We start from the raw sequence: 23,335 nt of genomic DNA on the forward strand, positions 1-23,335 counted from the left end.
CGCCAGCGCCCACCAGTACTACCAGCACCAGCACATCATTCCAACATTAATACTAGTATACCAACACTATATCTATATCCAAACCATACCCCGTCTCTTTCCTACTCATCCACCTGCCACTGGTACTCCAACGCCTCCATGCGATCCCGCTTATTCCTCGATGAAAACCAATCCTTCTCAAACCCATTCGCTCGATCCACCCCATCCCACCGATGTCCCGGCCGAATCCCATACCGATTAGGTTGAAACGAACCCCGATATAAAGGTCTCCCCGTGACACTCGCACCGGGCGCTGCCTTTTTCGTCAAGAATCCCGCAGCAGGATCATTCCAGCGACTCTGCGACCGGAGATCATCATTGAGAGCCTCATCATCAATCGTCCTCGCAACAGGCATAGACTTAATATCCTCAAGCTCCTGCTTCCGTGTCTCCTTTTGTTGTCGCTGGACATCACCCATGGCTGCCTCGCGTTCCTCCGCCTCTTTCTTCTTCTTCTCTTCCTCCACCCTCCTCGCCTCCGCACGTTTCATGGCAACATTGATAATTCGTCCGGAGGCATCACGGTAGATCGTTTCCTGTGACCCTGAATCTGCAGCGGCGGGGTCTTGGTATTTGGCCATCTCGGCCTTTTTCTTCTTCTCTTGCGCTTTTACCATCGCCGCCGTCTGCGCTGCTGTTTGTAAACCTCCGCGAACTCCGGATTCCATCTTCGGTCCGCCCTCATTTTCCTCTTCAACCAGTGTAGGTCCTTCCTCATTATCATCATCCTCCCGTGCAGCACGCTCTGCAGCTGCAGATGCGAGAATCGCGTCGGCGGCGGCTTGTTCACTATCTGCGCCGGGCGCGGATCCGCCAACGCTCGTCCAGGTAGATTTCTTTGTGCGGCGAAACTCGGCGGATCTGAAAGACGCATCGATAGTGGGGTTATACTCGTCGTCATCGCCCGTCTTTGTAGACATGTTGCGCAAGTCTGGAGGGTCATCGTCGGCGATGATGAGGCCGTTGGAGGGATCTGTGGTTTTGGTCTTCTTGCGCTTCTTCTTTGGTCGTTCTGTGGTTGGGTCGGCGTTCAGGTAATTTTTCGCCAGGTAATCGGCGAGTGAACCGGGCATGGCGACGGTTGGAATGTGTGTGTGGGTAGTTGTGATGAAGTTAACTTGGACTTTGAAGCTGGTTCGATCCTCCGCTTTGGAAGCTTCCATATTTGGCGAAGCCGAGCCCGGATCATCTTTTCTCCGAAGTGTATCGCAGTGAACAAAAGTACAAAGTGGAAACAGAGTAGAAGAATTAGATGCTAATTATGCTAAGAGAACTAGTAGTATTAGGGATACGTAATACTACTAATAGGACTCGGTGACTACATATAGTGTGTAGTATTCGGTAGGATACTATATACAGAACTAGATAACCACAGAGTAGTAGTGGACATACTAGTAGAATAACTATGCAGTAGCAGTCACATGTTGACCTAATAGAAGGGTCGACTAACAGAAGCTGAAGAGCTGGGATCCTTTGTCATGGAAACACGTACGCGAAAGCTTGGGCCAGGCCAGCCCCTCACTCAGTTTAGCATTACGGGTATGGCATCGACCTACAGACACCAAGAGCGAATCAAAGATGCTGAACTTCTAGAATTCAAACTACAGGACATTGATGAAAGTAAGCATCCCAGAGGATGCCCTGGTGAATTCGACGAAGAAATCGGAAATCATCTATGGCAAGAGATCCAACTGGACATCGCTCGGAATGAGAACAACAATGGAGACGGATCACATCGCGAGCAAGATAGCCTAGTTGCACATGGGCATGCTACGTATTGCAGACACTTCAATGGTGACATTTCATTTCAGTACATGAGGGCATGGACAGGCAAATAGCAATTGTTTCCAATTGAGATACCATCATACCAGTGCGATCTTAATTATCTGGGATGAAATGGGAAGTTAATACTAGTAGCTCTTAGAATTGTGCCGCCGCTGGGGGACCTCAAGATGATATACATGCTAACTACTAACCGGGTCAACAAGACAAGAAGGATGTTCTAGTACATGGCCGAGCAATCTAAAGGTCCGGAGACCAAAGAAAGATGAAACTTCAAACAGCAGTGAGAAAGATCGTAGAAAGCATTGGGTCGAATGGAAAAGAATGACCAATACTAGCAGAGTCATCTATACAATAACCACTGACTCTACAAGTGCATATCTCAAACACAAAAGTTACCATACCCAAAAACCGGAAGAATAAAGTTCCAGCTCTCGACCAATCACCACACTGACTGACATTCCTTGGACCTCCTCAGGGTACGCTTTGAAATACAACAATCAAGAGTCAAGTCCACCAAATCCAAATTCAACGCCTCAACCTCCCAAATCAAATCAAAATGCCCCGCTCCGAAGAAGCAGAACAATGGGCCAACGCAGTCTACTCCGCCATCCAAGAAATCCCCCATGGAAAAGTGACCTCATACGGACATATTGCCCTACTTCTAGGAGAACGTACGTTTACACCTGATCTTCCTCGGTGCTCTCTCAATCCCCGGGCTTCAAGTTCCTTCGTACCAGGCCAGCTAGGTCATAAAAGCGTTACCAACATTCAAGTTGGGAGACGCACTGACCGTAACAAGCCAAGTCTAACAATCCATCCAATCCAGCCCAAAGACCCCGCCAAGTCGGCGTATGTCTTAAATCACTACCCGACGCTGACTCTGGACAACATTATACGAATGACACCGTCCCGTGGCAGCGAGTCGTTAATTCCAAGGGAATGATTTCTCATCGGTGAGTCCCATCCGGCATAAAACAAACTCAACCTCAAACAAGGCCTTTGTCTGCGCTGTGCTTCCTGATTCTTACTACTTACTATACACATTGCTTTGCTTTCCTTTCTTTCGTGATACACTTCAGTTGCCATATACCCCTTTCTTCTACATAATATCTCCATATACATTCAAGTTGACCACAACTAACCAATCGCCCCCGAATTCACATACAGTGGACCCGGCAGCGCCCAACGACAAGCAGACGTCCTTCGCTCCGAAGGCGTCGAAGTGAAGGGCGATAGCATGGGGGGAATTTTACATTGACTTTTCGACGGTAGGCTGGTTTCCGGCCGAGTTACCTAGCGAAGCTGAATGAACATGGAAATGAACATGAATACGAATCCGAATCCGAATCTACAATGCAGGCAGTTCAAATCGTATACGTTGATCAGACAAGCGGCAGAAGCGCAGTGCTCATTCTCGCCAGATAATCCAAATATATCAGTACTAGCAGAATAGAATCTATAGGAAGCCAGGAAACGCGGGCTAGGCGAGCGAGGGGGAGGGCATGGGATGTGGTGGGAGGGGAGGGATACGGGGAAAGGCAAAGAGAAGAACAGAAAACACCCAACTCAAACCAGGAACGGAAGAAGAACAACAACTTGAAGATATCCAACAAAATCAAATCAAAGACATGGCCCGACCACACTGAATCCCGTAAAGAAGAAAGAAGATAAAGAAAGAGGAATAGAAGAAAGAGAAAGAGAAGATGGAGAAAGGTAAAAAAGATCGTTAGACTCACAACATCATGGTCATAGCTGAAGAAATCCAAATCGGAAAAGAGCCAAGAGAAAGGGAAAGGAAAGAAAAAGATCAACCTCAAACAGAGTCGCTGGACTGGACTGGATGTAATAGATCGCAACTGCAACTGCAACCTCCGCTCCGCTCCACTCAACTCAGCACAAGACAAATAAATCCCCTCCCCCCCTATCCGAATCCAACCCTCTCATCGCCTCTTAAATTCCTGAGCCCATCCATCAATCCCTTCACCGCGGGTTCCGGGCGTAATCCCCAACCCAATGTCCTCCATAGCAATCGCATCACTGATCCACTCATGCGACGCCATGCCACCCGCATTAGCGCGCTTCTCAGGAAGAAGATCCAGCATTGGGAGAAGGAACTCGCTAATACGCATACTCTGCTCGACGCTGTAGTGGTATTTCTCGCGAAGGACCTCGGGCAAAGCCCAGTGGCGTAGACGATGGATGTTACGCAGTTCGCCCTTGCGATTGAAGATCTCTTGAGACCATTTGCCGGACAGACATTGGGATTTGGACAAGGGGCCGAGAAGTTCGATGATCTGGGCGATATGGTCGTCGTCTTTGCCGTATTTTGTGCCGGACTGTGGGTCGAAGAGGTAATCTCCTGTGATGAGTTCGAAGACCTGATGAAAGTTGTTAGTACTGAGGTAGGTAATATGATTCTAAGTAACCCAGAACAAGCCTATATGTGGCTTTCTGCTGAACTCACCATGCAGGCCATACTCCATACGTCCGTGCTAGCACCCCACTTGGCACCTAATATAACTTCGGGGGAACGATATTGTCGTGTTTGAATGTCATTGGTGAAGTGGTGGCCAACCCAGCAGGCGTTGCCCAGGTCGGCGATCTTAACGGAGATTATATTCAGATCGATTTCGTCTTCGGGTTGGGAGGTTTTGTTGAGTGAGATACCAGACACCTCTCTCTCCAGGAGATCGCTGTGATCCATTAGCGCAGTTCATGGAGGGAGTGGGGATGGGCGAGGATGGGCGAGGATTTGGTGTAACTCACGCGGTCTTCTCGCGCTGGCCTTGCTGTTCATCTTGTTCTGCGATGCCAAGCGACTCCTTCATCGATGGAGGGTCTCCCGATGCTGTCAAGTTAGTATACACGGACCTCAAGCATCGATTCATCATCTCAACCGCACTCACCTGCTTCATTGACCATCTGGCTGAGACTGCTGTGTGAATTTGAGGAACTATGCTTAAAGTCGAAACCGCTAAAGCTGCTGTTCAACGGACTGGGCAGCGGCTGGCTGCCAGTAATGAGGGTACGCCTCCGTCGGCGACCATTGCGATTGTCCTCTTTATCCTTCTTCGCCTGCTCCTGTTGAACATGCGCCTGGACAATCTGCTCGACATCGCCGATCTCAATGAGAACGTTTTCGGGCTTCAGATCGGTGTGAATGATACCGCACTCGCGATGAAGGTAATCCAGACCAAGCAACACCTGCTTGGTGATCTGCTTGACGAGGGCCATGGGGATCCCGCGGTGGTTCCAACGCTTAATCAGACCCAGCAGGTTCTCTCCGAGGACCTCGAAAACCATGCAGACGTGGACACCGTTGGGGCCTTTGTGTTCGAAGGAGTCGAGCAGACTGACGACATGTTTGCGACCGGGGTGGGAGGGCTTGGCTTGGACGATGCGATTCAAGAGTTTGATTTCATCGATGGCGGTTTCCGTATAGTGGGCGGCTGAGCGGACGACTTTGAGCGCGACGTGTTTGCCGGTGGTGGTATCGCGCGATAGCCACACCGTGGAGAAATGGCCCCAGCCGAGTTTGCGCACGACGACGTAGCGACCGTTGTTGTAGGTTTCACCGACAGCCACGGGGTGATACCCACCCTTGCAGTAGTCTTCGGAGTCTTCCTCTTCGGCGGTGGTTTCAAGCTCATCGCCAGAGGAGGCGGAGGGCGATCGTGAGGCGGGGGCGGAGGATTTGGAGGCGGAGGCAGTGGAGGCCGCGCCGGTACTGGAAAAAGGCATTAGTGGGTGATGGGAGATGTTGATGGGAGGTGGATGAGGATGATGATGAGAGAGCTCGACCAGAGTGCAGGGTAGAGCAGGGTAGAGCAGGGGTCACAGTGGAAGCTGATAGCTTCGTAGCTGGGAAAGCCGAAAGAAAAATAGTACATACGATTCCGTCGCGCCGGGGGTCGCATCACTGGTGACGATGGGCTTCAAATCACCCTTTCTCCCTTTTTCCCGGCGCCATTGCCATTGGCGGCGGAGGCGGCGACACTGGCCATCTGTTTTCCCTTGTTTAGGACTTTGGTGAGATCAACGCCCTCCATGTTTGTGGAGTGAAGGTGAGGCGGGGCAATGAAGTTGCGGGCCCGTGTTGAGTGAGTGTGGTAAGTGGCTGGGGAGTGGTGGGTGGTGAGTGGCGAGTTGACTCCAGTGAGAGAGATGAGGTGAAGGGAGCCCAGCGAGATGAGTCCAGAGTGGGTATATTCCCACCGTCAAGATCAAGATAGAGATCGTCGATCAGGCGAAGATCAAGATAGAAGAATCGAGACAACGATCGGATTCCGCAAGCAGCAGAGCTGAGTACAGCTGGGACGGATGTGGCAAAATGTCGCATCGGGCGACAAGTGGGCCTGAGTGCAGTAGTATACCTGGAATGTTGGGGGATGTGGCGCATGGGAGAACTGCAGAGTATGGCAATGAGTAATAAAAGGGAGTAAACTAGCAATCTAGGCCAAGGATGTGAGGAGGGAATCGAGTCCGCAAGGTGAGGTGAGGTCGAGGGGAGAGTGCGGAGGGAAGAAGTGGAAGAAGTGGGAGGCACAGCCGGGCAGAGCATAGCAGTAGTAGTAGTGGTGGTAGTAGACAGCAGCAGTACTGTTTATTAGTAGTACTATCAATGTTAGATAATAAATTGAGTAAATAATATGACAATAGGGGATCTGATCTTTGCTAATTGGTGTGTTATTCTAAAATATGCTACACTTCTATGATTGTATCCCCATCACCACTCCTGTGTTTTACTATACACTCTACTGCATCTTATAGTACTGGGCTATCTCTACCCAGTGTTACTTAATATCTTCGCTTTCTGGTATAGACTATAATTTGTATGATATACTGGTTTGAGGGAATATTTTTCTCTATTTCTATCTAATTTATTTAATTTATTCTCTTGTCCAGTTCTATATCCACTCCACTCTCCAAGTACTTTGTCACTTCTATTACTGGGCTCTCCCCCCACAGCTTTGATTATTCTCCCTGATTATCACTAGATAGATACATTCATATAGGTGTCCAGATTCAAAAAATTGTATTTCCCCCTATTTCTCTTTAATTTATTCGATTTAATACTGTCCATCTCTATATCCACTCTCCTCTGTGATATCCCCTCTTCTAGTACTGCAATTGAAGCCGCCGAGTATGTCTACTACTACCACCATGTTATTCTTCTTTATTCTACATCTTTCATATTATATCTGATTTTCTCTTCATTTCTATAATCTTCCCCTATTTTACCCGAATTAATTGCATTTTTCCTGGAGCAATAACTATTGTTGGCCCCTGCTGATGTCATCCATTTCTCTCCGCACTTCTCCTCCGCTTCTTCTTCTTCTTCTTCTTCTTCTTCTTCACCTCTGCAGCTCCCTCCTGGGCCACCCTCACCATGTCAAACCCCTATCACCATCGTTCTATCCCAGACTACTTCATTTCCTCCCCTCTCGTCGCCCTGCTCTACCCTTTCCACCAGCTCCTCCTACGTCTCCGCGGCTCTCCCCGACTCCCACCATCAGAGCCACCAATCCGAGTCGTCTGTCTCTCCGATACACATACTCTACAATGGCCCGATGTCCCCGATGGTGACCTTCTGATACATGCGGGCGATCTCGCCAATGATGGCTCCGTCCGTGAGATCCAAGCTGCCGTCGACTGGCTGCGCAGTCTGCCACACCAACACAAGGTCGTCATTGGCGGTAATCACGATAGCTACTTCGACCTGCGATCGCGACTTGAGCAGGATCGCGAAGATACCAGCGCCTCCGCCTCCTTTGCCGCAGTCTCCTCCTCCACAGCTTCCATCCGATCCTTGGACGAGCTAACCGCCTCGCGCATTGACTGGGGTGACATCCACTACCTCCAACACTCCTCCGTGACACTCGACTTCGCACCCTCCTCTCCACCAACCGCCACTACACCTCTGACCAGCGACCACCCCCGCTCACTCACGATCTACGGCGCCCCTCAAATCCCTGCACTAATGCCCTTCGGTCCCGAACACGCTTTCACCTACCCACCCCACCACGACGCTTGGACACGCACCATCCCAACAAACACAGACATTCTCGTTACACACACCCCACCACAAGCCCATCTCGACATGTCACCCATCTACTCAACCGGCTGCCCAAACCTACTCGCCGAAACATGGCGCATCAAACCCGCCCTCCACGTGTTCGGCCACATCCACAACTCCGCCGGCCGCGAACCCGTCTTCTGGGATGAAGCCCAGCGCGCTTGGGAACGACTCTGTGCGTCGCGCCGACCGCGCGCAAAGTACGGGCGTCTTCTCTCGTTAGCGGGATTACTGCGCGACCTATTCGACCCGGCCAGCTGGCTCGATGCGGCGCGAGTGCTGATTTATGGTGTACTGGGTGTGGTTTGGGCGCAGGTTTGGGGTGGAGAGAGTCAACACGGTGGGTGGATGGTGAATGCGGCGTGTATGTATAGGTCGAGTGGAAAACTGGCGAATGCGCCGCAGGTGGTTGAGTTGTGAACACCGTGGTGGAGTTGACCACTGCTTGCATACTGTTCTTTTCAGCGTTGTCTTGTGTTGTGTGCATACCGTCTGCGCTTGCGCTTGCACCTGAGCCTGAGCCTGGCGTTTTCACTTCTCTGATGATTTTGTCCTATTGGGCTGATTAATTGTAAATATTCCACATTGGTGGCCCCATCAAAGCTGTTGCCACCTAATCCATCGTACTGGTTGCCCATCAGTCGATGTGTATACCATGCCATTTTCTGAAGTATAAATATACCACACTCTTAGCTTTTACCAAAGAAATATTTCAATATCAATGTACATCCTCTATACCAAAACATGCAAACCACCGACCTATGTGTACAGAACTACATCTCAACGGCGAGCATTTCATGGATTTTTCATTAATGCCCAGGAACCCTGCAGTTAGTGATACCCAGCAAAAAGTAAATACAATTCTGACAAATATAAAGCCGTATAAGCTGACAAATATCACTTAATCATACAAACGCAAACGGATACTACGAGTAGTACTGGTAATAATCGTAGATCGATACAATGCGCAATTTTCCATCCAGTGTAGAACAATTCGAGCTATTGATCCTATACTTCCACAACAAACATCAAACCGTCGCAAAGCTACCTCTAAATGGACTAGCCACTCGGCCCTCGGAGCTTAATCCACGCGAGAAGCGAGTAGAAGCTAGCCTTGCGATAGAATGCTGATGTGAGACCCCCACCTACCCCTGCAGGCTGAATAATCCTAGTACTATAGTTAGTTACTGCAGCTATTAAAGCCACTGACATCCTGCTGTCGTTACCTCTTCTACTAGCAAATGCTTCACCCAGGGGGAAGGATATTCCCATCGACCCCGCTTGCAACTCTTTCAAGCACCTAGGAAGAACTCCGATTATGGCTTCATCTAATGCTACTCCGCAAGGAGCCACCATTTTCGAATTGAACAATGGTATGAATCTAACTCCCGTCTTTAATACCTCATAAATACTCACTACAATTCCCCCGCAGGCCAAAAGGTACCAGCCCTCGGCTTCGGTGCAATGAAAAGTAAGCCCTAGCCAGAAATCCCAAGCACAAGTTCTCAATCCACTCCATTCCACTCAACAACTAACCCCAAACCACCAATTCGAGAAGGCGGCGGCACATTCCCACCCGAAGAAAGAAACCACGTAAAAAACCTAATAACCCAAGCCATAAACGCCGGGTACCGCACAATAGACACATCAAGACTCTACGCCACAGAAGACCTAGTCGGTCAAGCCGTGCGCGAAACATCCATCCCACGCGAAGAATTCACCATAATCACCAAGCTAGCTCCCTCAGACACTCACGATGTGCGGGGCGCATTCGAAAGATCTCGCGCTTTGCTGGGCACGTATATCGATATATATATCATGCACTGGCCGCAGGGGTTTGATAAGGATGACCCAGCGCGGCCGCTGAATCCTGAGGAGAGTCCGACTTATATTGAAGTTTACAAGAAGATGCAGGAACTGGTTGGGCCGGAGTGTCGGGGTATCGGGGTGGGGAATTTTACGATTCGGACTTTGGGCCCGCTTTTGAATGATCCAGGCGTTTATGTTAGGCCGGTTGTTAATGAGATTGAGATTCAGCCGAGGAATCCTAATTTGAAGCTTGTACCTTATTGTTTGGAGAATGGGATTCGACCTGTTGCTTGGGGGTGGGTTTGAGTTTACATTTCATTTGCCGGAAATGCCAACAGCACGAAAATACTAACAATTACCTAGTCCCCTGGCCGGTGGAATATCAAGCCAATACACAAATACAACAACCATCTACGACGATCCCCTTTTCAAAGCACTATCTTCGAAATACGATATATCGGCCGGAACTGTGATTCTCTCCTGGCTTGTTCAGCGCGGAGTCATCGTGGTTCCGCACTCGAGTTCTCCAACCCGTCTTGCGAAGAATAGACAGCTTGCAAAACTGACGGAAGACGAAATGCAAGAGTTGAATTCTTTTCACGAGAAGGCTGGACGGCAGCGGGTTACGGATGAGGCCTTTTTTGATTTCGGTTGGAAGGATACGCCTGGTAAGGGGAGGACTTTTATGGGTTGGAGTGTGGTTGATCTTGGGTGGGAGGATGAGAAGGGTAATTGGTTGACTTGAGGGTTGGGATTTTCAACTTGTTTATCGATGGAATATAGTTGGAGTTTTGGAAAGACACTTGAATACATATAGAAACAATCCATTCCTCACCAATTTGCATAGTAGGCATGTTAGGATCAATTGAATGGACTCACAGACATGCTTACTAAAATACACATTTAACCTCTGATGCTTAGCATGATCGTCTAGATTTAGGTCTCCTAGAAATTTATTTACCACATGAAGCTAATTTTCCTATCCCAGTTTTAATATTTTACCTCTATGTGGATACCGAATGATTGCCATGCTGTTCGTGTTCAATTTCATTAAACCATGAGCGAGAAATCCTAGCATGTAAAGTGCGTCCCAATGTTGATACATCCTCCTGCCTACTATCAAGTGCTCATAGTCGGAAATCATTCGATAAATCCAAAGTTCCTTTGCTCTGAATATAATCTGTCCTGTTTATCAATATCGCAATGACTCACAACTAGCGGCCAATGGAAGGCCGGGAAGACTTGAATCCATCATTTGCCAAGGTGCCTGGGGCCACCGTGTTGAGATACTGAGATGGGGGCCAAACCTTTGAGGTGCATAATTTAAATACATTATGATCAGGTATGTTTCTCTTGTGCAACTACTCTACCACAGGACCAATAGTACCGAGATGGTACTTGGATTTGATAAAATGGTTCTTCGGTGTAAGAAGTCATCGTGTTCCCAAGGCCCGTCCTACGGGCTTCTAGGCGTGGCCTGTATCATGCTTCTTGTCATCCCGATATCAGCACTCAATTCACAACATCTTGCAAACCGCCCATCTCAGGGACAAAATCAACAAGATTCAAATTCAAATTCACTTGCGACCGATCAACCAGATCCATACAGACAACCCCTCAGGATCCAGCCATTTGAAGCCAACAAAACGAAGGTCGCTATTATCGGTAAGAGTATCTGCACGAATTTGAAAATAAATGTGTCACCAATAAGGGAACCACATTTTATTCATATCTACTGGTACATGGTCTCTAACATTCCCTCAGGTGGTGGAATTGCCGGAATATACCTAGCGGACCTCCTCGAGAGTAACGACCCTGGACTCACATCAGCAGAAGTTACAATTTTTGAGAAAGAGCCACAGATTGGAGGTCGAATTGGAAAAGCCTATCGATACGACGCCCGGGATAGTTCTTGGACAAGTATAGCACCTACCGATAGCGGAGCGTATATGTTTGATTCGGACGATGAAGCGATCGGTGACATGGTTCGCAGGACCTCTTCCGAGGATCGCATCGATCGTGACTTTTTTGTTTGGAGCCGATCATTTGGCACAAGTCTCCCTGATCGAGCTAGTACCTGGGATGGCCAGACTTTGAACCTGAACCCGACTGATCGAGTGCCTCTGACATGGGAAAATGTCGCAAGGACTCTCTCAAGGCATGCCTTGTCCCCCAAATACTGGTGGAATGTCTTCCATTCCTTGAAAGAGTCAATCAATGGCGAATATATCGAACCTTTATTGACGAGTTGCCGGAATTGGAAGACAGGGCAGGAGTGGGAGGAATATGACGATTGGATAACTTTCCAACTGTTGGTAAAATCGATATTCATACGGGCGCGACCCGGCCCAGACAAGGATTTATTGTCAGAATTCACAGGACATTATTTCATCGGCTCAAAGCCCCAATCTACCCTCGACACTGGCATTGGAGTTCTATTAGATGACGTTGTCAAGCAACTAGGCCGACGAACCAACTTTTCTCTCAATCTACAATCCGCGGTGACCAAATTGATTCAGCGGCCTGATTCGGCTTGGGATGCCCACTGGACTTTCCAGTCTCCTCACGTTTTGACAGAAAATCACAACGGCACATTTGACTCTGTCATTATTGCCGCCCCTTTCGGGCAAGCCTCTCTCCGGTTCGAGCAATCGTTGCCAATCACTCCGGATAATATAAGCTACACTTCTCTTCACGTTACCAATTTCCTAACGGAGCGACCACTGGATCATACGGCTTTCAACATGTCTTTGGATTACGGCGAGGGGCCAAATCTTATATGGAACGTGCAGAGTGACGGAGTAGCTCAGCCTGGAAATCCATGTTCAACCCCGCCGTTTATCTCGATCACAAGGCTTTTCAGCGACGTAGGTTCGGGCTGTGTATCCGACTACGAGAATCTTTACCGTGTCGTCTCAAAAGACCCATTCTCGGACGATGACATTGCTGCCTTGATGAAAAAATGTGGCAAGGCCCGAGAGAGTGTCACTTTCCCGGATCAAAGCTGCTACAAGTTAAACAATGGATACTCAATGAATACCGATCCGGACCTAGCGATCAATTACCCCACACGTCCAGAGACCCGCTGGATGGGCAGGAGCGAATGTGTTGACGAGCCCTGGATTCGATGGGTTGGTCGGAAATTTTGGCCATACGCATTACCTGTAGTGGAAGGAACCAGACGCCAACCGGGCCAGGATGATCAGCTGGAGCTGGCACCGGGTTTATTCTACGTTTCTGGATTTGAAGGTCGACATGGAGCATCTCTATCAGAGAGCACGAACAGTGCAAGAAGGATAAAAGATATGTTATTGTCTAAATATTTAAAGATTCAGGATGGGCATCCTCAAGCTGGCTCTGACGTTCGTTTGTAAAATCAGAGAGGCTTTGAGAAAGGCAAATGATGGGGCTTCATTTTCGCTCTTTATTAAATGCTAACCTTGGAATACATAAACTATCGATCCCGAGGTCCTTGGAAATATATTAAAAATAGTACCTGTGGGCCATATTTCATCGTTGAGGAGAGGTGTACTAGTAGTACTAGAATCATCATTGGCAATAGTTATAAGTTACAAGTGCCTATATATACCTCGGGTGAAGTCCATCTATGAAGGTGAACATTGGCGATGGCAATCGGGAGGGCTGGCTTGAAACCGAAGATGCGGCTGGTAAGATTTCGGTTCTTGAAGAAATCACCGGGCCCATTCAAGCCGAAGCCAATGGTACCGAACCGGAATACATCAATTACGTCCCCCAGTTCCAGATCAGAACACACCATCTGACTTCAGAGATGCTGCCGATTACTATCTTGCTCCACGAGCGCAACTGAAACGTTCTCTAATTTTGGAACTGCTCTAGCAAGTACCAGACGAAGATGACATAGCCCCTAATTTTTCTTAATCTCCTTTATATTTCGGGATTTGAGCTTCGCCTCGGTATTAACATCCCATCTAGACGTAGACATCATGATGCTGGTGGATTCCTGCGATGACTTCTTTACCCCGGCATTTGATAGGCTTTCTTCTGTACCAAGCATCATCGAAACACCATTTACAAGTGGCTCGACGAAAGCCATTTTATTCAGTGGCTGGGCTAGACTCACCCTAGGGTAACTCCTGCTCCAGGAAGCGGCGCAGAATTTCCCTAGCAGTGAAGCCAACCAATCAGCGTCCAGATCAGCAACAAGTTAATAGTCGGAGTGCCAGCAAAAGTTTCGCGAGTAGCTCGCGCGGGGTAGTAATCCTCGTACTAGGGTCCTCATTTCAGGGCAAGAAACAACCGAACACGAGAAGGGATCCCACCCAGCCCCAATGAGAGAGAGGCTTGGCGGGCGAATAGGGTGTATGTGTCGCGACCTGTCTACCATTACTAGTCGGATACACTTCCAAATTGCTTGGCATTATTAGGTAAACTGCGTACAAAGCGGTAATTGCATGTTAAATAGTTTTCATCCAGTATTTTAGAAATGCAGACTTATCGCGATTTCCATACCAGTACCAAATGACGATTAGTGGCCTATTTTGGACTACGAAAGTATGTTTCTCGTAGTGTTTTTGGCAGCGTCAACGTTGGCGTCGGGCAGCCGGGGTTGGTAACCCCTTCCACTCCGTTCCTTCGTTTCAGGGAAATCCATCAATCCACCCATACTGTATAGGTACATAATGTAGGTCCTTGATGATTATCGCAGTAGCGATCCATGGCTGCTAACCGTGCCATACTCAAGCGCTCCCCCATGTGGATATTTCCTCTTCCCAGGAACGATGCGAGCGCCACGTGTGAACAGACGGTGCTCAACCTCACGCTCAATTTCCACAGCCGTTTTCCCATCGCTGTCATAGGTCGAATGTGCACCGGAGAGTACGGTCACACCAAATCCAGCGGCTAGCGCCCCTGTGCACGTCGCCTCCACGCAGCCCTCACTCTGGAGACCGAACATGACAATCTCGGTGATGTTTCTGTTGCGGAGCTTCTGTACGAGATCGTGATTTGACTTGAAAGTATCTCCTACAATCTCTGCTTAGCTAACATAATTTTCCTTATATATATTTCAGAATATACATACCTGTGCTCTTCGCCACTAATATCTCGTCCTGCCGGTTTGATCGAGGAGGGAAAAACAGCTCCCAAGACTTACTGCCCCTCAACATAGTTCCCTCGGGCGGAAACTCCTCATGCTGGACGAAAACAATAAGCCAGGGTGGTGGGCTGTTACTGCCTTCATAGGAGTCAAGGATCAACCTAGAAACCTTAAGGATTTCTTCCGTTGCCTTGATAACCTGCTTAGAATTAGGAATGCAGGTGTCAGGATCGGCTATAAGTTCGTTTTGGATATCAACAACGAATAGCGCCCTTGGAGAAGACATCACTACGTTGGGTGGGAAAGGGTAAAATCAAGCTGGTGTGAGGATTTCACGAGGAAAGAGTGAGGAATTAGGGAAAGGTTAATGTTGGGGGTTTAAGAATGAAAGGACAAAAAGGCACTAGAGATAGGTGCTGTCTAGCTAAAACAAGACCAAGAAACTGGCGGCTTTTAGACCGGCGAGAAAGAAGCACGTACGAGACACATAATTAGTTACAGTAATTTATCATTACTCATCAAGGCTACATAGTTTAAAGGGAGCTTAACCCGATATGGAAATGAGGGTGGCTGTGAGATACCAAGAGAGAATATCGAGGTAAATCTGATTTCGAATATCACTGTATCATCCTTGTAACAGAACGCCAAATGAAAGCCTTTCGGGTCCTCTCCAGTCTGGCCATTAATAGTTGTGGTTTTGTGATGTTTCGATCTGTACGCGAGACACATACAAATTAATCATTTTCGCAGCAGCAAATAAACTTAATGTTTCGAGCGCATCTCTACCTGATCAATATTGCCCACGGATAAAGTTTCATATCTCTGGCAGTCTGATATGCTAGGGCCACGACATCCCGCGAATCTTTCGGATTCTTTGGCATCTTGCCTTTGTAAAAATAATACTTGACAAGATTGACAGTAGACATGCTGGTAAAAGAAGGATATGTGGACATTCTGACTGCGACTGCATACAGGAACCTCGCACTGAGGCGGGCCTAGAGCCCGTGACAGAGAAAGAGAGGGGGGCCTTCGAGACGATGCTTCGAACGATGCCAGTCTTCCAGCCGAACGAAAGAGCGACAGCACAGCAGGTATTGCACTCCGAATGGATGAAAGGCTGGGGACAACCGGCGCTTGAAGAAAGCAGGGCACTGCCAAACCTTTGATGAAAGTGAAATGAAAGATTGCGAAAACAATTGACATCAATTCTAAACTGAAAAAATTACGCATGTGGCAGCTGCTCTCTAATAACTATATGTTGTAACGCCTGGAAAGGTTACGATTACTCTGCAATTTCATTCATATCTCTGTTTCGCGTCACCCAGCGGGCAACATCGCTAAGAAATCGCCGGGCGGCTCCTGATTTTACGCAGTTTTTGACAAGGAAATCTGGATCTTGATAATCGTGGATTTGCTTGAGATCCAGATAATTCTCAAGGGCTATATCGCGGGCTTTCTGGACTCTCTCCTTGAAGGTCTCACTGCTCACCCGTAAATGATGCCAGGTAGCATATTCTTTGACGGCTATATCAACAAGTCCCAGAATATTAATTAGATTAGCTTGCTTAGCAGCTGGATTTTGGATATTCAGCAGTAGCGGTAGCTGTAGGGATAGGTATTTAAGATAGGAGATAAAAGTAGACTAGATAATATATAGATCTACATATAGAGCTGTCTGGGCTTTTCTTCTGTCGTTCAAGCCGCTGATTCTCCTCGGCATAAAATTGTTTACAAACAATATCAGAAATGTTGTTATAAGTTTTGATAATCCCTCCCTGCTATATATATCTAATATGCATCTTTAAGTAGGTTATACATAATCTATAAAAAGTTTTTCCGTATAGGTCCTACCAGCAATATTGTCCTTTATAGTAGTTTAGAGGTCCAGGACAACGTATAATTCTATACTTATCTTACCATACTTCATAAACCCTGGAAGCCTGCTCGGCATCTATCACAGTAATCCTTTAGTAACAGATAATATCCCTGTTTTATCGCTGCTGGATAGAAGTCGACTATAGTTATCTATATAATTAATAGTTATCTGAATTTAAAGTTTCTTACTAAGACAACAGAGATTAGCCTACATCCGCAGCTGATTCTCTACCATAGTCTAATCAACACTAGCGCCTTCAAAGCACTTAATAAGATCAGACTAAGAACGTTCATTTATAGACACTACTAGGTTGGTATCTTCTAGTCTCACCCGTTAATTATAGGCTATCTTTCTCCGCAGAATATTTCCAGCCGTATTCTTTATCCGCTCCTAGTAAGACCTAGATAGCAGAGACAAGTCTTATTCCGTATCCTTTATCACCATATGGTTATTTAGTTTTACCCTCCACTCAATCTAGTAATAGATATAAGTTCCTTCATCATCTACCTCAACCTTTTGTATAAAACCCAGTTTATCAGATTATAGTCTGTATAATGGTGATAAACATTCACTGAACATTATTGTCTCGGGGTCAGAGGACGAGCAGATTACAGATAGCGTCCATTCACGGCCAGATATAGGGGCATACAATAGAGTCAGATCGGGCACTTGGAAACTGCCTAATATATTTCATTTATTGGAACAATTGTCGTGTCTCTTACCCCAAGAGCGAATCATACTTCTCGCGCATGGTCTACATTCAAGTTGTTGTAAAAACTACTCGATGTTTGTAGCTTGAGATGCATATAAATGGAGCCTGTGGTGATATCTAGACCACATTGGATGTGCTTCATCTATTCTTAGCTGAATCATAAGGATGATACTCAAGGGTTATTATTCTAAATAATTGCCGCAAATGTACTCAGCTCCAGTTAGTGGGTAAGGTACATACAATCTGGTATTAGTATGGATGACGCTCCAACTCAGAAGAAACCACGTATTGGCACCTTTTCTCCCAATGATTCCAAGTATAATTCTCAGACGTGAATCGCGCCCAAGTCCGCATAAAAATAGCACAATCGAAAACACAAAGTGGAGACAATGTTCTACAGATTATCGTCGCTGGGTCGAATGATGGACATAGGCCATCCAATAGCATCGGGCGCATTGTTTGTTTTCAGAGAAAGTGATCAGCAACACCTCACTGCCGATCATCGATAATCAGTTCGAGGCAGGTTCGGATATGTAGCTAGAACTATTATGTATTAACGTGTGCGGGCGACAGGGCGTTCCAGGAATGTTCAAAAAAGGTAGGACAAGCGAGACAGCAGAATTCTAGAAGCGACCGCGAGGTCAATGTATCACTAGGGCTATCCCTTGGGAAGGAAAGGCGAGGCGAGAATGCACGCCCGAAGGGCGACGATCGCAACGCGAACAGCCCCTTTTCTGGGGCAGAAAAGGGGCTAAGCTGGGGACTCCGCGACGATTGTAATACCCTCAACCAGATTATTCCAACAGTTAATAGACGGGCGAATTCGCTTCGTTCTGTACAACAAGACAGTGCATATGATCCCAGCAGAAAAGCAGCAAAACAAGTTCACCATCGTAGGGAGCAGATCGATCGGGGGAAAGAATGCTTGGCGACGCCACCGCGGATCCCGCGTTAAGCTTCATACGATGGGGCTTTTCCTGGGAAATTCTTTTCCAGAAAAGACACCCCGGAATATCCCCATACCGAGATTAAATGATCGGGACCGCATTGACATCCACTGCAGCAGTCCATGGACTCAAAAAAACAACTGCATCATTTCATATCCGTCGATACCGGGGCTTCCGAGTGCTACCGCGTCTCCGCGTTGCTGAATCCTAATGTAGGGTCTACCACACGCTGCTAGCTCAAGTATTTGTGTTACTCTATTAAAGAGACTGATGTGAAAAACTTTCAAAGACACATGCGATGAGGGTATTAAATGGCGGGGTTATTATATACATGTGCACTGGATGAAGCTGAACCGTGGACGCGACTGATCCACGTACGTCACAGCCGAGCTAGACGAACCACCACCAAACCATCAGCCGACGTCGTATTGAGAGTTCATAATAAACTAGTAACCTATAGCAGTAGAACCGAGAACTCTCGCCGTATAGCCTTTGCAGCTACATATGAGCGAATGGCGACTCGCTACTCGTCAGCTTCGACATGACGTGGCGATAGCAAAAACAAGGCAGACATGATATTGATCTCTTTAGGCTAGACTAACGCGTCACGGAGTCTGCCCCTTTTCACTGCAACTCGGAGGATGGGGATGGAGTAGGGAATGTTTGGGGAAAGCGGAGGGTGACCGTGCCAGAATGCACGCGAGATGGAGCAAACCTCATTCTGATGAGACTACCTGAGGGTTTTGCCTCAACGATGACACGCAATGGAGACTGAATAAAAGTCCAAGCGATACTCCGAGAACCCAATCGACCTTCTTCGTCGATACTAGTTCATGGCAAAACAAACATCCTTCTACTCAGCGTTGACCAACTCGGGCGTTGTCCGCAGGTTAGTCTACCCAATGACTAAAATGTGGTCGTGGCCGTGGGAGAGTAGAATTAAAATCTCCGTGCTATTTCGTAACCTCGCCCACTCACTGATCGTCCTAAATGGTTCTCGAAGGACTACACGGCCCACTTGTGGCACCTCTATCATGGCGGAGTCTGATTTCGGTTGCCTGTTGGGCCAGAGTTTTCACGGTCGGGTCTTGAGACATGGCGTGGGGCAATATGCTTTAGTTGACGGGTTGGCAGCATCTAATCCTCGACGCGGTATTTGTTTGAGAGCCGAAACATTGAAGTTTGCGGGTGAGAGTACCGACCAGATACCCTGAAGTTGAGCTTGAGATCTACCCTGGGTGAAAAAAAGCCAAACATCAAACTATAAAACACCACGAAGTATGTCGTGGAAAATTCAAAATTGGAATCATGTTTACGAGGAGGCGTAGACGAACAAATGCATTTAGGTCACGAACCACACGCTACACAATGCATTCGGGGTTACGGCCGAGACTAGGCTAAGCTTCGCCTCCAAAACTGCAGACTTGTAACCAGAACGTGGAATAAAATCAAGATAAAATTGTAAGCAGAATATCCAGATCAAAATCATCCCAGCCACTCACCGTACTTTCTGTTTGCCCTCCACCCCCTTTTTGGATTTTTTATTCCAACAATACAACTGATCTGGCCTGCCACTATTTTTATGAGCAAGGAATGCACATTCTCTCTGTGAAGAAGCCCGAGCTCCACGCATGGACCCGCCCTTCGCCCCACTGATCCGCTCGCTATGTAGTTCCAACACGGCTGAATTCTTGCATCATTGTCCACCGTACCGCTTGATTCGGGATGCGGTGAACGGCATCCCGATAGTTGTAGTCCGAGTCCGAGGTCGATGATGTGCCGTGGCCAAGAGATCGTACATGCACAAGATAGATTAGGGCAAGAGTGAGGCCACAAAGCTATACAATTATGTACAGGGGGATTTTGTACTGTAGGTGTAACTACCGCACTGCACGATGGCGTACCTCGACATACCTGCCTGATGGATTCGGAAACAAACAAAATCCGCCGACTCGGGGCGCAAGGCGAATTGACAATCCAGACCCTCAGCACGGTACATAGACTGCGTGCTAATGTTGTTGATGTTGTTTTGATTTTTCGCTTTTGGTGAATGCTTAGAACCAATTTCTCTGTTTATTGGTTTCTCAGCCAGCCCCTTGCCTCAACCGTTAATATTGGAACTGTATTTTTTTTGTCTTAATTATCTCCTCCTTCTAAACCTCATTTGGCCCAAGCAGGCAGGCAGGACCAGGAAAACAACGACAATACCAATCGACAATACCAATCACAACTGGGCCATTTCTTGCGTCCACTTAAAATTCGGCTCGCTCCACCAAACCTGATGTCATCAGGGACGCAAACCGCACAAGCCCGGGCGGGGGTGATGGGAAATGCTTAATCGATGATAATTGATGCATCCGGGATCTTGGCTCCACCTAGCGGAGCCGCCAGCTCAAACAAGTGGATCGTGTTGGACTCCGTACTCGTACCGTCTGGACAGCGTCCTTGGTCCTGGTTCTGTCCTAGTCTCTCCTCGCTGCTGGCTGCTAGCTGCACGCATTGTGCGAGACCAGAGACACGGGGAAGTAAGTTATGCCCCACGATTGCATCTCTTTGCCACTTTCGTAAAATGTCGCGGGATTCAAATATCCCCTTCCTCCCCCCGCGGTTTGTCTCCTCTCTTTTCTTCTTCTCTCCGCGTGTCTCCATTCTCTCCCCTATCCACGAACGGGATTGAACATCAATTCTCCAGTATACTACCTCGAACATACATATTATTAGCATACACCGGCTCGACTGGGACAAACCATGGCGCCCTCCTATATTGGCATGAGTGGGCGGCCACTGTCGCAGACAGTGTCGACCATTGCGACGATGGGCTTCTTGTATCTGCTCCCTCTTCTACTACATTTTTTCCAGTCACGTCTAACATTATCAGACTCTTCGGTTATGACCAAGGTGTCATGTCTGGAATTATCTCATCCACCGCTTTCACCGACGTCTTCACAGCTGCGAAGGGCGACAACACAATGCAAGCCCTAATCACTGCAGTCTACGAGCTGGGGTGTCTCTTCGGAGCCATGTTCGCCCTCTTTACTGCTGACAAGTTAGGTCGTCGCAAGATGGTTATCGGCGGTGCGGCCATTATGATTATCGGTGTCATTATTCAGGTCACATCTTTTGTCGGCCACATTCCTCTCTTGCAGTTCTTCTTCGGCCGTGTGATCACCGGTATTGGAAATGGCATGAACACCTCCACTATTCCCACCTACCAAGCCGAGTGCTCGCGCACTAGCAACCGTGGTCTACTCATCTGTATCGAGGGAGGTACCATTGCCATCGGTACTATGATCGCTTATTGGATTGACTTCGGTGCTTCCTACGGCCCGCCTGACCTTGCCTGGAGATTCCCCATCGGCTTCCAGGTTATCTTCGGCGCTATCATAATCGTCGGGATGTATTACCTGCCCGACTCTCCACGTTTCCTCATCTCTAGGGGCAAGGTCGAAGAAGGAGAGTACGTGTTGGCCGCTCTGGCCGGCAAGGAAATTGATGACCACGAGACTCAGCTACAGAAGCAACTTGTCATTGAGTCCATTGAAGCGTATGTACCCTCTAAAGAGATAACTGAACTCAAAGAAACAAGCTAACTTTCACCAGGGCTGGCGTCTCCGAAGGATCTGGCTACTCCGACCTACTCACCGGCGGCAAGACGCAACATTTCCGTCGCATGCTGATCGGATCATCGTCCCAGATTGCTCAACAGCTTTCTGGCTGCAACGCAGTTATCTATTATCTGCCAGTGCTCCTGAAGCAATCCCTCAACCAAACCGAATTCATGTCCCTCCTTATCGGCGGTGTAAACATGATCGTCTACGCCATCTTCGCAACATTCTCCTGGTTCTTCATCGAAAAAATCGGCCGACGTAAGCTCTTTATTGGAGGAATGACAGGTCAAATGGTCTCAATGATCATCGTTTTCGCTTGTCTGATTCCTGGCACCCCCGGCCCAGCCAAGGGTGCCGTCTTCGGACTGTTCCTCTACATGTCCTTCTTCGGTGCATCGATTCTCCCTCTTCCCTGGTTATACCCAGCCGAGATCTCGCCCATTCGAACACGCGCCAAGGCAAACGCCGTCTCAACCTGTTCCAACTGGCTGTTCAACTTTACCGTTGTCATGATTACCCCCGTTATGATTGAACACATCAGCTGGCGAACATATCTCTTCTTCGCCGTCATGAACGCCGTCTTCATCCCACCGATGATCTTCTTCTACCCCGAGACTGCCGGTCGCAGTCTGGAGGAGATTGATATCATCTTTGCCAAGGGTTTCTGCGAAAACATGTCCTATGTGCGCGCGGCGAAGGAGCTTCCCAAGCTGTCCGACGAGGAGATCGAGCAGAAGGCTTTGGAGTATGGATTCGGCGGTGGAGGTGGTGATGATGCCGAGAAAGGTCACCCCGCTTCGTCCAACTCATCGCATCAGGGCAATACCAAGAAGCAGGGGGAGAGTAGCCAGTTCACGGAGGAGTACTCTCAGTCTCAGTAGCAGTAGAGGGCGAATAAATACTTTACTACTCTTACAACTGCCATGCGATGCGATGAAACGCGATCGCGGTGTTGCAAATGATGTGATTGTTCTTTGTCTGCGGGACTGTGGGATCAGACAAGATCGTACCAGGCCAGACCAGATTGGATTTCTATATACCCATTTCTCTTTGTCTTATGATTTATGTCTAATTAAGGCATCTTCTTAGCTATTCGTACAGCAATTCTACATTTCTACACTTTTACCACCGTCTGTGACGTAGATCACAAAGTAAAAGATCCAATGAATAGAACCAAACAGAGAATGAAGCAGTTGAGCAATAAAGACGCTAAGCAGTAAATGAATAAATAACTAGAACAGAAGGTTCTCTTGCTCAGCAACTGCGTAAATTCAATCCAGTTATATACCATCCCATTTGACAAAGTGGAACTATTTCCCCATACTTAAGAGTAGTTCATGCAGGTCTCCACAGGGCTGCAATCTCACTTACTTTACACTTAACCATTTAACTCTACCCCTCGCTCT

General features: G+C 47.9%; 12 protein-coding genes across 12 annotated transcripts; 7 read left to right on the forward strand and 5 right to left on the reverse strand.

The window, feature by feature from the left end:
• Positions 1-101: 101 nt before the first annotated feature.
• cwc26 (putative cell cycle control protein (Cwf26)) lies at positions 102-1,202 on the reverse strand (the record flags this gene model as incomplete). Its single annotated transcript, XM_057266182.1, has 1 exon — positions 102-1,202. The coding sequence occupies one exon, from the start codon at positions 1,200-1,202 to the stop codon at positions 102-104; it is 1,101 nt and encodes a 366-aa protein (XP_057120383.1).
• Positions 1,203-1,517: 315 nt separating this feature from the next.
• On the forward strand, positions 1,518-1,877 carry N7481_006964 (uncharacterized protein; the record flags this gene model as incomplete). The annotated part of the gene is made up of 1 exon (XM_057266183.1): positions 1,518-1,877. One exon carries the CDS (start codon positions 1,518-1,520, stop codon positions 1,875-1,877), a length of 360 nt encoding a protein of 119 aa, XP_057120384.1.
• Positions 1,878-2,380: 503 nt separating this feature from the next.
• Positions 2,381-3,082, forward strand: N7481_006965 (MGMT family protein; the record flags this gene model as incomplete). The annotated part of the gene is made up of 3 exons (XM_057266184.1): positions 2,381-2,495; positions 2,651-2,777; positions 2,992-3,082. 3 exons carry the CDS (start codon positions 2,381-2,383, stop codon positions 3,080-3,082), a joined length of 333 nt encoding a protein of 110 aa, XP_057120385.1.
• A 682-nt stretch (positions 3,083-3,764) lies between these two features.
• N7481_006966 (serine/threonine-protein kinase) lies at positions 3,765-5,565 on the reverse strand (the record flags this gene model as incomplete). The annotated part of the gene is made up of 4 exons (XM_057266185.1): positions 3,765-4,202; positions 4,289-4,517; positions 4,591-4,663; positions 4,731-5,565. 4 exons carry the CDS (start codon positions 5,563-5,565, stop codon positions 3,765-3,767), a joined length of 1,575 nt encoding a protein of 524 aa, XP_057120386.1.
• A 1,648-nt stretch (positions 5,566-7,213) lies between these two features.
• Positions 7,214-8,320, forward strand: N7481_006967 (metallophosphatase domain-containing protein; the record flags this gene model as incomplete). Its single annotated transcript, XM_057266186.1, has 1 exon — positions 7,214-8,320. One exon carries the CDS (start codon positions 7,214-7,216, stop codon positions 8,318-8,320), a length of 1,107 nt encoding a protein of 368 aa, XP_057120387.1.
• An 898-nt stretch (positions 8,321-9,218) lies between these two features.
• On the forward strand, positions 9,219-10,454 carry N7481_006968 (aldo/keto reductase family protein; the record flags this gene model as incomplete). Its single annotated transcript, XM_057266187.1, has 4 exons — positions 9,219-9,273; positions 9,333-9,371; positions 9,456-10,005; positions 10,073-10,454. 4 exons carry the CDS (start codon positions 9,219-9,221, stop codon positions 10,452-10,454), a joined length of 1,026 nt encoding a protein of 341 aa, XP_057120388.1.
• A 997-nt stretch (positions 10,455-11,451) lies between these two features.
• Positions 11,452-13,083, forward strand: N7481_006969 (NAD(P)-binding protein; the record flags this gene model as incomplete). The annotated part of the gene is made up of 1 exon (XM_057266188.1): positions 11,452-13,083. The coding sequence occupies one exon, from the start codon at positions 11,452-11,454 to the stop codon at positions 13,081-13,083; it is 1,632 nt and encodes a 543-aa protein (XP_057120389.1).
• A 233-nt stretch (positions 13,084-13,316) lies between these two features.
• N7481_006970 (uncharacterized protein) lies at positions 13,317-13,538 on the forward strand (the record flags this gene model as incomplete). Its single annotated transcript, XM_057266189.1, has 1 exon — positions 13,317-13,538. One exon carries the CDS (start codon positions 13,317-13,319, stop codon positions 13,536-13,538), a length of 222 nt encoding a protein of 73 aa, XP_057120390.1.
• Positions 13,539-14,387: 849 nt separating this feature from the next.
• Positions 14,388-15,072, reverse strand: N7481_006971 (uncharacterized protein; the record flags this gene model as incomplete). Its single annotated transcript, XM_057266190.1, has 2 exons — positions 14,388-14,713; positions 14,772-15,072. 2 exons carry the CDS (start codon positions 15,070-15,072, stop codon positions 14,388-14,390), a joined length of 627 nt encoding a protein of 208 aa, XP_057120391.1.
• A 4,913-nt stretch (positions 15,073-19,985) lies between these two features.
• N7481_006972 (uncharacterized protein) lies at positions 19,986-20,320 on the reverse strand (the record flags this gene model as incomplete). Its single annotated transcript, XM_057266191.1, has 2 exons — positions 19,986-20,159; positions 20,261-20,320. 2 exons carry the CDS (start codon positions 20,318-20,320, stop codon positions 19,986-19,988), a joined length of 234 nt encoding a protein of 77 aa, XP_057120392.1.
• Positions 20,321-20,655: 335 nt separating this feature from the next.
• On the reverse strand, positions 20,656-20,970 carry N7481_006973 (uncharacterized protein; the record flags this gene model as incomplete). Its single annotated transcript, XM_057266192.1, has 1 exon — positions 20,656-20,970. The coding sequence occupies one exon, from the start codon at positions 20,968-20,970 to the stop codon at positions 20,656-20,658; it is 315 nt and encodes a 104-aa protein (XP_057120393.1).
• Positions 20,971-21,069: 99 nt separating this feature from the next.
• Positions 21,070-22,810, forward strand: N7481_006974 (putative MFS monosaccharide transporter; the record flags this gene model as incomplete). The annotated part of the gene is made up of 3 exons (XM_057266193.1): positions 21,070-21,146; positions 21,200-21,865; positions 21,922-22,810. 3 exons carry the CDS (start codon positions 21,070-21,072, stop codon positions 22,808-22,810), a joined length of 1,632 nt encoding a protein of 543 aa, XP_057120394.1.
• Between the last annotated feature and the right edge of the window lie 525 nt (positions 22,811-23,335).

This window comes from Penicillium waksmanii (assembly GCF_028829765.1).
Source record: "Penicillium waksmanii strain IBT 27052 chromosome Unknown utg000007l:1.0-4314555.0:1.0-4317578.0, whole genome shotgun sequence".
Classification (NCBI taxonomy): domain Eukaryota; kingdom Fungi; phylum Ascomycota; class Eurotiomycetes; order Eurotiales; family Aspergillaceae; genus Penicillium; species Penicillium waksmanii.